Source organism: Rhynchophorus ferrugineus, unplaced genomic scaffold (genome assembly GCF_030347505.1).
Source record: "Rhynchophorus ferrugineus isolate W39M unplaced genomic scaffold, kcgeb_rfMv2 rfM10, whole genome shotgun sequence".
NCBI classification, from domain to species: Eukaryota; Metazoa; Arthropoda; class Insecta; order Coleoptera; family Curculionidae; genus Rhynchophorus; species Rhynchophorus ferrugineus.
Window position 1 is genome coordinate 18,306,268 of NW_027472589.1, and position 10,052 is coordinate 18,316,319.

Genomic DNA, 10,052 nt, shown 5'->3' on the forward strand with positions numbered 1-10,052 from the left:
TATTCAAAATTTATATGTGTAAACAAACCAAATTAGACAATGACAGTTTAAGTAAAACATAACCTTAATATTCGAACGTTTCCTGCTATAACAAATACATTTTAAAATGAGTCCTTTTAAGCTTAATTTGGGCAATTCCGAATTTGCAGATAGACAGAATAAAATTTTTGGCCAAATTGAAGCATTGGAAAGTAATAGAAATACAATTATTTCAGATGACGGTAAAAAAGAAACCCCATATGTGGTTAAAAGAGGTGTACAAAAGCACGAAATGAAACACTTTAGAGGAAAGGAAAGTATTTTTAAGAAGCCTTTAAAAACTGCACCTCGTAATTATATCAACAGGTTAGTAAGTCATTAAGTACTAATTCAGATTTAACTAATATTTTTATTTACTTAGAATGCCAGATTTTAAGAAAAATCCTCACAAATGGACTAAATACTCTTTGGAGGATGTGCAAGATATGACTGAAGAGAGTAACAAAAAATCGGCTATGGATTTTTTAAAAGATTTGGAAAAAAGAAGAAAGTCAGAACAGGACATTGCTGATAAAGAGTTTGAAGAAACACCAACGAAAATTGTATTTAACAAACACATTAAAAGGACAGAAGGACTGTTGGAAGGTAAGTTGGGTATGTTAACACATCTTTCACTCAGTTACCCTTGTAGGAGATATTTCAACAGCTGACAAGCCTGTAGATTTCAAAACCTCATTTAGGAACTCTACTTTGATAATGCCGGAGTATAATATTGGTGATAGAACCATGAAAAAAGTTAAGGGCCCCAAAAGATCTAAACCAGAGAAAGGTAGGGAATTGAAACTTGATCACTTGACTTTTGATGATGACAATGAATAAAAGACAGATTTATATATAGAATATAAGTTTTATTCTAAAAATGTAACTAGTTTTAAATACATAATGGGATAAAAACAGGTATTTTCTTCTTTTACCTTTAAAAAATTTAACAGGAAACAAAACATTTATCAAATTAAAAAAACTTAAATATCACTAATGTTTTTCATTTGTTGAACTTTTATGTTCAAAAGAAAATATATTAAGTCTTTTATTAATACAGTAAAAAGAATCATGCATTTTTTAAGTGCATGTCTCAACTATTCATGAACAGTGCCTATATATAAAGTCAAAATAAAGGTCTCTCCAAGAACAAAGAGATGTTTGTCATTTGCAAATAAACCCAGTATATCTTCGTTAGGTAAATTAAATACCTTTTGCTGGGCCATGCTTCCAATATGCCTACCAGTGGAGCGGTGTCTTAGTTCAGTGGAAGAAACGGGCTTGTTTTGGTGGTATATGAAAATATGTCCCGAAGATTCGCTGATTGCTGCATATTCTAAATTGGGCGAGCACGTGGTAAATTTTCTGTTCTGTTTTGAAGCCTAAAATAGCCAAGTGTGATTTGAATATTAGTCTAGGAGCTATTCGAGTAGAACTAACGTTGGGAACCATCGAACGTTATTTGTCTATAATGTTTAGCGTTTTTAACTCACTATACTTTTAATCTATGGTTTTATGTTTTATTTGGAATTAAGAAATAATAAATTACATCAACATAGTGGCTTTTGAATTCAGAATTTTTATTTTTTTTGTTTATTTGTAAGTGTAATTGTATAGTTAGTGTTAGTGGTAGAAATAAAATATCAATAGGCGAAGTAAAAAATAAATAAATTATCAATTAATACAGACCGCTCTGCGGTTTAATAAAGCCTAGTAACGACATAAGTGATAAATATTTAAGTATCTGAAGATTATTGTTAACTTGGTAAGTAGGTAATGCTCTTTTTTTAATATGTATTTTTAATATAAAAACAAAAATCTTTCTATTTTTACCATCTTAAAGAAACAGTAATACATAAAATTAATTTTACACTCATATGCATATATGACTGATTGTGAATAAAAGAGTTATTACTATTTTCATTGAACTTGTTTTATAACTATCGAATGTTTCGGTAGTCCCCATCGCTAACTACGACTTAGTAGATTAAAATATACCATCAACCTGAACATATCCAAATGCTAGCAAGGTTCCCTGATGTTTAATTGTAAAATCATCATTTTCTACACTCGGTTGCCATAAACACACATCTACGTCATGCCTGATTCCCATGGCAGGAGACTGGTTGGTAGCCAAATATGGGCTTAATACAATATTGTAAGAACCCAAGTAAGCCTTGTGAGTGGTAGTATTCACTATTCCACTTATTCTTCGGAATGTTTCTGATTTTTCCTGTTCATAATCACATTCTTCGATTTGCTGTGAGTTAAAAACCGCACCTCCTTGGGGTACTGCCTTAAAATTAAAACAAAAATGATTACTGTGTAATTAAATATTAATGAATAAAAAACAATACATCTCTATCGGTCGAATAATTTCCTAAGATATCATTAGCTGTGGTGATTGCATAGGAGTCCAGCACATGTTCTCCCCCTTTATCTGTCTCAACTAAGTCAGACCAATAAGAATTTTCAGATTTATTTAAAACTACTTCAAGAACATCACCCGTTAGGGTCCAAACGGTCAGATTTGAATCAATTGTCTTGAATAACTTTCCAGTGAGAAGGACCTGCGTTTCATACTGAACTGTAATATGGTTTGATTCCGTTGCTACAATAATTAAATCCTTTTCAACCTCTGCTGGTAGTTTGAATTTGACTGTAATGTCATCAATACTCTGATACCAACTATAAACTTTCCTTGGGTCAGTCGTGCGTTGCCTTATAGGATGTTCAGAATTTACTTCAAACCTCACCTCATTGTCCGAAACAATATAAATGTTATTACAGTTTTGCTCTAGCTTTAAGTATTGTACTTCTCCTTTAATTTTTAATCTTCTCAATGCTGTTTGACCCCAAATAGAGTCTTCGCGCATTCGTTTGAATGTTAACCAATGTATAACAGACACGAAATGATCGACAGTGTCATCTTGTATGTGTAGCAGTAAAACATGCAATTCACCTCTTTCCTCGTGATAAAGCGAATCAGTTATTATAAAACCTTGATCATCGATATCGAGAGGCTTTGTGGAAAACACACTTTCAAAATAGTCGTCATCCTTTTTATCTCTGGTTTCCAAGATGTACAGCATACCCATTCCATCGGAGAGTACTGCATATGTCAGATTAGCAAAATGTAAAGTAACGTTATAATCACCAGACTGTGGTTCTCTGCAGGGTGGAACGTTAAATACTGTTACCGGAGCTACAAGCTCATTTGTAAGCGTATCAACGTAGGTTTTCTGAACGTTGCGATTTTTGTCAACAAAATAAACAGAGTTAAAATCGTCATACCGATCTGCAAACAAGTGGTTATGTAAACCAAATAACTTGGCGTGCAAAAAACTGTACTGAGTTGAGTTCAGTAAAATTTTTTCGACGGGCGCCTGGAGTTCTTTTCGAGAAATCCGAATTTCTTCCAAAGACAGCCTGTATCCGTCGAAATTAGAATCCAATAATAGCCGATCCGGTTTTAATTCCAACACAGTAGAACTCATCTTAACACCCTCTACGTAACACTGTTATTACAAAGTATGTAACGCAATCTGGTACAAATCAACACTTTAGGGCTATTGTTATTGAGGTTATGTTTGAAAAAATTATCTATTCAAACCATTTGACTAAACACGACATTGCCAGATCGCTCAAATATTTCACTGTTTTATTATGTTAATATAAATAATATTTTATAACAATATATCAATCTCATTTATATCAATTTCTTTCTAGATAATTAACAATTACCAATAAAGACTAATTTGTATAAATTGGTAATGATACTATTTAGATTATATTGTTAGTAATATTATTATGTTATTACTGCAACCAATTTTAAAAAAGTATAAAACAAAAGATTTAATAGAGCATTAGTAAATTACTCATTTTCTTTTCCTAAAGATTAAACTGATTGTAAGTGAGTTAATTGAATTTCGATTAATTTTATCAAACAGATTCGCTGCAATCAAGACTCGATCAATTGAACTTCGATAAAATTTTATATATATATATATATATATATATATATAAAATATATATTGACAACCATAGAAAAAATTGACAATATTTAAATTTAAATGCACAAAATACGAGAGCATTAATTAATCTGTGCATAAATTGCTTTATTCCATATAAATGGCTGACATCACAATATAGGGAGAAGATAAAGAGATTATTACATATAATAGACAATATTCTCAATGGTTTGTGACTCTTTTGAAAATTAGAAATGAATTAGTTAAATATTAAATAAAACATTATCTTTTTGTTTAATTTTATTTTTGAAAAATGAACATTCTTAATACTATTTATTTCACGATATTTAAGCAAGCTTCTGACACAGTAGGGTACTGAAATTTAAACCCTAATTCTTGGGCTCGTTGAGGTAATACCTTTTGGCCTTCGGTAACCATTTTGGCTCTATCATTTCCCAACATAATATTAAAAACTAATTTGGGCACTGGTATGCAGGCTGGACGTCTCAGTGCTTTGGCGAAGGCCTATAGAAAAATATTTAATATATATTTATACAATAATCACTAGGTTTCTTACATTTGAAAACTCTTTATTAGTACATGGACTTGGAGCTACACCGTTAATTATACCCTTCACTTTATTATTTTCTATTGCAAAAATAATAAGATTCACTAAGTCAGCTATGTGTATCCATGGTAAGAATTGTGAACCGTCTCCAATAGGACCACCCAATCCCAGAAAGAAGGGCAAATATAACTGTTTGATCATACCTCCATCTCTCCCCAACACAACTCCACTGCGTATTGACACGACTCTGCACTGTTTCTGAGCTTCATTATTTAACGATGTTGCCTTTTCCCATTCCAAAACCAACTTTGAAAAAAAATCAAAATTCGATACATGACTGCTTTCTGTATATTGTGTACTTTTGTCAGGTTTATAGGCTCCCACACCTTATAATAATACCGATAATGGAAATATTCAGTAATTATCATAATGACTTGCCTGACATTGATATAAAAGCTTGTGGTTTAACTGATGCTTCATTTATCGCTTTGGCTAAAGCACTGGTTGTATTTATTCTTGAATTGAATACATTCTGTTTAAAGCCCGCAGACCAACGCTGTTTAAAGTCCATCACATTTTGTCCTTAAAAATTAAATGGTTAGTCCTGCAAACAGAAATTTAATTTATTCATTACCTGCTAAATTAACAACTGCAAAGGTGCCTTGGGGAAGACCTGACTTATTCAAATCATTCCACGATATATGTTGAGGACCTGGCATACGAGATATCACAGTAATAGCATAATTTTTATTTTTAAGGGCATTAATTAAATGTTTCCCGACAAAACCTGTTCCACCTCCTAAAAACAATATGAAAAGCGTTAGAATTAAACAAATGGCGTATTTAGATTACTATACCAATGACAATGTTTCCAGACATTTTCAAAATATTTTGTTAAATTATATATTTATATAATATTGTATATAAATATACAACATATTCTGGGTCTGACAATGCATTCTACAAAATTTTGACACATTAAGTACGTTTGTTATGCAACCAAATTTTTTTTTTTTTAGTTTTTTAAAGAGTTTTGGAATTTTAAAGAAATAAGACTATTAAGTGTTACTATGAAGTTTCTTTCTTTTAATACTCTAAGTTTATTCATTATTAAATGAATATGTTTATGTTACCATTAAAACATATCACTGTCAAAACAACCCAAACATTGTGGAGTTAAAAACGTAGTGAATAATTGTTGTACAGATCATTTTCTTTTTTTGTTGTCCAGATGTCTGAAGATAAAGAATTTATTGTTAAACATATTTTGCATGCTGGTAGAGCTCCTATAGATTTCAAAGATGGAACCAAAGTGAGTTTTCCTGTTAATGTTTTTTTGACCTGTTTAATGTATTCTCTGGTTTTAGATATTTTTTCATTTTCAAACTAAATTGTGCGATAAGACACAAACAATTATTGATGATTCAAGGAAATTAGGAAAAAAAGAACCAATGCAGCTGGTTTTAGGAAAAAAGTTTAAACTGGAAGTTTGGGAAGCTATATTACAAAAAATGGCTTTAGGAGAAGTTGCACAATTTACTGTGGATAAAAGTGTATGAGTATTGCTAAATACTAAATTTTTTTTAACACACTTTATTCTGTAGCTTGTAATGGAATACCCATTTGTATCAAAAACCCTTAGAGATATAAATAATCCTAATAAACATAAGCATGTCCATACATGCTCTATGACTTTACAAACTGAGGGTATCGGCTATGATGACTTAAATATGCTTATAAAGAAACCCCAGAATTTGGAATTTATCATGGGTATGGATTATATAAATATTTATTTAAACTAGGATTTAAATTGGAGTTTTTGTATTCAAGAAATTGTAAATGTGGAACAACCTGGGCAATATGAAAAAGAGACATGGCAAATGGATACAGAGGAACGTATAGAAATGATACCCAAGTTGAAAGCTGAAGGTAATGAAGAGTATCACAAAAAGGACTATAAAAAAGCAGGTGAACTGTATGCAAAAGCTATTGGCCTTTTGGATCAACTAATGCTTAAGTAAATATTACTTTGATTTTGTTGATTTGAATATTGTGTTGTACCATCTTTTAGAGAGAAACCTCATGATGTTGAATGGAGTCAGTTAAATCAGCAACGTCTCCCCATTTTATTGAACTTTGCACAGTGTAAACTAAATGAGGGAGATTATTATGCTACAATTACCCATTGTACTGAAGTGTTAAAATATGACAAGGGTATGTTGATATGTATTGAACTTTAAAAAAGATACATCTTGATAATTCTTTCTAGATAATGTAAAAGCTTACTTTCGTCGAGCAAAAGCGCATATAGAAGCGTGGGACCCTAAAGAAGCAAGGGCTGACTTGGAGAAAGTTATGGAATTAGATAAAAGTCTCATTGCCTTGGCTAACAAAGAATTGACCAGATTGGAAGCACTACAGAAAAGTAAAGACCTTCACGATAAAAAGAAATTAGAAAAATTATTTATGTAAGTTAATATGCATATGTATTTATAGTTATTGACTTTTTACAAAGAGTTATTGTGTTAATTAATCTTAATGTTATTTGGTTATTCGCATTATATACACAAAATATACAGATATCAATGTTTTGTGATTATATATACATATGACACATAAATATTAGGTTATGATCTCTGTTAGATGTAAACAATAAAGGTTATGTTATTTTGTCATAGTGGTTTGTTAATATAATGTAAGAATGGCTCCTGTGTTTAAACAACTGGATTTTTTTAAACTATCTGGCAGGGGTTATACTAATTTTGCGTGTACATTATCTGATGATGATCGTGTTGTCATTTTATCCGAAATCGGCCTTTATGTGGTGGCCATCAAACCAAACTTGGATAATTCCTTCACAGAGCTTTCTTGCCAGAAGACTTTCATACCTATTTCCAAATACTCTATATGTGACAACGTAGAACTGGATCTAAATACATTTGTTCATGAACTTCCAAGGGAATCAATATATGAGAGCATAGCTCGTATTGAGTTGTCTTCCAATATGAACGGTACGGCACTCGTTGAACCACTGGCGTTAACTGCTATATGGTCTAACAGCGGTATGGTAGAAGGTACAGATTGTCTTTTGGGTGTATTAACTCAATTATATAGTTTAGACATATATATGAGATATGTCAATGAAAGTGAAATGACTGAATATCGCATTGTTTTAAATATAACAGAAGAAATTTTAAAACGAAAGAAAAGCGATTTTATATATAGCAATCGATTTCCGGTGATACAAAAGTACATTGAGTTTAAAAATCGTGTCGACTCTGTGGCTCCTGTGGGTAAGAAAATTTTTAATTTGTTTTCTAGCATGACTCTAATGTATTTTAGCTTTTTGTTGGAGCCATACCTATAACGTAGATAATCATGCAAACACAGTTATTTTTGCTGGACATTTACATGGTTTTATTAGTATTTGGAAGGTTTTCTGTTCACACACTAATAGTAAAGAGTTAGAATGTGCATTTTTAGGTGAATATAAAACTACATTAGGAGACATTAGCTGTGTACATTGGTATAAAACTCAGGAGTTTGGTAACACAGATTGTTATGGTTAAAGTTAAAAAAATAAAGCTTTATTGCGTTTTAGGAGGTGCACTATGTGTAGGTGATATCGACGGAAGAATTGTAATACTGCAAATAATAGATCTTGATAAGAGTCAATGTGTTTGTGACAATGAGGTACAATTTTGTCAAGACAAAGATCACATGGTGGATAAACTTACTTTGTTTAATATTAACGAATATACTGTGTTGGTCGCGGTAAAACAATGTTATTTATTTTTTTATGTAATTAATGGCTCTGGAAGTGTTACAGATTTTTCCGTGCACAGCGTAGAAAATTTATACATCACAGGTTAAAAAAAATCATGGTTTTATTAAAATTATGTTGTAAATTTATTGGTGGATTTTTCAGGTATTTCATATTATGATAAGAAACTCCAGGTACTTACTTTCACTGGTTCATTTAAAGAATTGACATTATCTATACACTATGGTAAGATTTCCATAGAGGAAAAGGTAATTCCACTCAAAATAGAACCAGGTATGTAACTATTGCAATATGCATTACCAGTTTTTTTGTGTCCTCTAAACTCTCTCTTTCTAGGATTCAGAACTCATGGATTCATAGTAACAAAGCAGAGAATTTTAACTGGCATCTTTTTAAGTCCTTATAAATTAACCAATTCCATTAAGGGCAAACAATTTGTGTATTTTAACTTATTTTACGACTCCAATATAAATCCCCTACAAAAATTAATGGATAATGAGAGTGGCACATTGGCAAAGCACTGGGACTGTATAGAAACCCTCAGGTACATTTTGCTGCTATTAAAAATGCTTTGTTTTGTGAAAAATTAATTTTAGGTTACTCTGCCTCAAAGAACAGAGATTCCCTTGGCTCGGTATAGATCCATTGATGGATTATGACAGTTTATCATTGCATAAGCTGAAAGTCATGAGAATAATTGCAAAATTGTCGGAGACTGTGTTTGTGGCTGTTAAAGAAGTTAGAAACTACGACATAAAACCGTTTATTCTTCTGCAGTACCTCGTTGATATTAAGCTAATAGTTGAGCGATTAGTTTACTTGTTTGACCTTATGTATTCGGGGAAGAAGTTGAGCCCATTCCAACTAACAAGTATGGAACTGCAAGTAGGTGTATTGTTCAATGTTATTTTTGATGCGTTGATACATGTTTGGCTCTTGTACTGTAGGTATTTTTCCTAAAAGAAATCGTAGTGAGTGGGATTTTATTGCGAGCCGAGGTTGGAAAACATTTTATTGAAGAAATAACAAAAGTCCTTCAGGTGGCCAATGAACTGACATTTCCAGATATGATTCGGTGTAGGTTGTGTGGTGAGAAAGTAAGAACTAAATATGTTACACTTAAAGAAACCATTTTTATTGCATATTTGTATCTCTAGCTAATCGGTGCTACGTGTTTACCACCACACTCTGACGCTCGCTGCTGTTTAACTATGCATCCCATTTTCTTAATGCCTACTTATAAATGTTACATTTGTGGTTCTCTTGCCCACCACGAAGCATTTCTGGAAAGGAAAGACACCAGTTGTCCATATTGCGATATCCCCATGCAGAAAATTTCCATTGAACCGTCCATAAAAAATGCGATCAAACTTGATAGTGACAAAGACGTTAAATCGCCCTGTTTTACCGATTGTTTGACAGATGGTGTGGACTATGAAGAGTTGGAAGATAACGACATTGAGGTGCTGTTTGTTAGCGACGATGAGGTCGAGGAAGAGGGTGAAGCTCTGATTGATGTCTACTCGCGAATATCCAAATTAAATTTAGATGACACTAGTGATAATTGGCATGTAGAACCCGTTTCCAATTAGCCAAATAAAATTATTGTACAGAAAACTATGTTTTATTTCCTCCGACAATATTAACCATTTCGAATGAACATATGAAACGTCCAAAAACTAATAAGTTACATGGAACTTTGCTAGGGAAA

The 10,052-nt window shown here is 32.0% G+C and overlaps 5 protein-coding genes across 8 annotated transcripts; 3 read left to right on the plus strand and 2 right to left on the minus strand.

Moving 5' to 3' along the window:
* The first annotated feature begins 33 nt into the window (after nucleotides 1-33).
* LOC143203803 (U5 small nuclear ribonucleoprotein TSSC4) lies at nucleotides 34-933 on the plus strand. The gene is made up of 3 exons (XM_076416087.1): nucleotides 34-345; nucleotides 401-624; nucleotides 671-933. The coding sequence occupies exons 1-3, from the start codon at nucleotides 107-109 to the stop codon at nucleotides 856-858; spliced, it is 651 nt and encodes a 216-aa protein (XP_076272202.1). The 5' UTR covers nucleotides 34-106; the 3' UTR covers nucleotides 859-933.
* On the minus strand, nucleotides 867-4,013 carry LOC143203801 (nudC domain-containing protein 1). 2 transcript variants are annotated; one of them, XM_076416081.1, is made up of 3 exons: nucleotides 2,376-4,013; nucleotides 2,024-2,314; nucleotides 867-1,400 (listed from the first exon to the last, which is right to left on the minus strand). In XM_076416081.1, the coding sequence occupies exons 1-3, from the start codon at nucleotides 3,513-3,515 to the stop codon at nucleotides 1,116-1,118; spliced, it is 1,716 nt and encodes a 571-aa protein (XP_076272196.1). In that variant the 5' UTR covers nucleotides 3,516-4,013; the 3' UTR covers nucleotides 867-1,115. The 2 variants fall into 2 exon arrangements, with proteins under 2 accessions (XP_076272196.1, XP_076272197.1); XM_076416082.1 differs by having other exon boundaries at nucleotides 2,017-2,314; nucleotides 2,376-4,012.
* Nucleotides 4,014-4,271: 258 nt separating this feature from the next.
* On the minus strand, nucleotides 4,272-5,773 carry LOC143203807 (epimerase family protein SDR39U1). The gene is made up of 6 exons (XM_076416094.1): nucleotides 5,691-5,773; nucleotides 5,415-5,517; nucleotides 5,192-5,356; nucleotides 4,996-5,139; nucleotides 4,567-4,943; nucleotides 4,272-4,514 (listed from the first exon to the last, which is right to left on the minus strand). The coding sequence occupies exons 2-6, from the start codon at nucleotides 5,434-5,436 to the stop codon at nucleotides 4,323-4,325; spliced, it is 900 nt and encodes a 299-aa protein (XP_076272209.1). The 5' UTR covers nucleotides 5,437-5,517; nucleotides 5,691-5,773; the 3' UTR covers nucleotides 4,272-4,322.
* Nucleotides 5,356-7,234, plus strand: LOC143203806 (AH receptor-interacting protein). Its single transcript, XM_076416093.1, has 6 exons — nucleotides 5,356-5,869; nucleotides 5,925-6,110; nucleotides 6,162-6,327; nucleotides 6,388-6,574; nucleotides 6,629-6,771; nucleotides 6,827-7,234. The coding sequence occupies exons 1-6, from the start codon at nucleotides 5,789-5,791 to the stop codon at nucleotides 7,027-7,029; spliced, it is 966 nt and encodes a 321-aa protein (XP_076272208.1). The 5' UTR covers nucleotides 5,356-5,788; the 3' UTR covers nucleotides 7,030-7,234.
* Nucleotides 7,176-9,958, plus strand: LOC143203805 (uncharacterized). Of its 3 annotated transcripts, none has more exons than XM_076416090.1 (9): nucleotides 7,177-7,619; nucleotides 7,677-7,850; nucleotides 7,900-8,103; nucleotides 8,159-8,425; nucleotides 8,486-8,614; nucleotides 8,678-8,885; nucleotides 8,938-9,226; nucleotides 9,289-9,438; nucleotides 9,499-9,958. In XM_076416090.1, exons 1-9 carry the CDS (start codon nucleotides 7,259-7,261, stop codon nucleotides 9,931-9,933), a joined length of 2,217 nt encoding a protein of 738 aa, XP_076272205.1. In that variant the 5' UTR covers nucleotides 7,177-7,258; the 3' UTR covers nucleotides 9,934-9,958. The 3 variants fall into 3 exon arrangements, with proteins under 3 accessions (XP_076272204.1, XP_076272205.1, XP_076272206.1); XM_076416091.1 differs by having other exon boundaries at nucleotides 7,232-7,619; nucleotides 7,672-7,850; XM_076416089.1 differs by having other exon boundaries at nucleotides 7,176-7,850.
* Nucleotides 9,959-10,052: the final 94 nt, after the last annotated feature.

Excerpts from the sequence above, each read along its gene's own strand:
- LOC143203806 (XM_076416093.1), top strand. The coding sequence starts at position 5,789 with ATGTCTGAAGATAAAGAATTTATTGTTAAACATATTTTGCATGCTGGT. Across the intron at positions 5,870-5,924 it reads ATTTCAAAGATGGAACCAAA|ATATTTTTTCATTTTCAAAC; the intron begins GTGAGTTTTCCT and ends CTCTGGTTTTAG. Across the intron at positions 6,328-6,387 it reads GAATTTGGAATTTATCATGG|AAATTGTAAATGTGGAACAA; the intron begins GTATGGATTATA and ends TTTGTATTCAAG.
- LOC143203801 (XM_076416081.1), bottom strand. The coding sequence starts at position 3,515 with ATGAGTTCTACTGTGTTGGAATTAAAACCGGATCGGCTATTATTGGAT. Across the intron at positions 2,315-2,375 it reads ATTATTCGACCGATAGAGAT|GCAGTACCCCAAGGAGGTGC; the intron begins GTATTGTTTTTT and ends TTTAATTTTAAG. Across the intron at positions 1,401-2,023 it reads TAGCATTTGGATATGTTCAG|GCTTCAAAACAGAACAGAAA; the intron begins GTTGATGGTATA and ends TGGCTATTTTAG.
- LOC143203803 (XM_076416087.1), top strand. The coding sequence starts at position 107 with ATGAGTCCTTTTAAGCTTAATTTGGGCAATTCCGAATTTGCAGATAGA. Across the intron at positions 346-400 it reads CCTCGTAATTATATCAACAG|AATGCCAGATTTTAAGAAAA; the intron begins GTTAGTAAGTCA and ends TTATTTACTTAG. Across the intron at positions 625-670 it reads GACAGAAGGACTGTTGGAAG|GAGATATTTCAACAGCTGAC; the intron begins GTAAGTTGGGTA and ends TTACCCTTGTAG.
- LOC143203805 (XM_076416089.1), top strand. The coding sequence starts at position 7,259 with ATGGCTCCTGTGTTTAAACAACTGGATTTTTTTAAACTATCTGGCAGG. Across the intron at positions 8,104-8,158 it reads GTATAAAACTCAGGAGTTTG|GAGGTGCACTATGTGTAGGT; the intron begins GTAACACAGATT and ends ATTGCGTTTTAG. Across the intron at positions 9,439-9,498 it reads GTAGGTTGTGTGGTGAGAAA|CTAATCGGTGCTACGTGTTT; the intron begins GTAAGAACTAAA and ends TTGTATCTCTAG.
- LOC143203807 (XM_076416094.1), bottom strand. The coding sequence starts at position 5,436 with ATGTCTGGAAACATTGTCATTG. Across the intron at positions 5,357-5,414 it reads GTCTGGAAACATTGTCATTG|GAGGTGGAACAGGTTTTGTC; the intron begins GTATAGTAATCT and ends TATTGTTTTTAG. Across the intron at positions 5,140-5,191 it reads TGCAGTTGTTAATTTAGCAG|GACAAAATGTGATGGACTTT; the intron begins GTAATGAATAAA and ends TTAATTTTTAAG.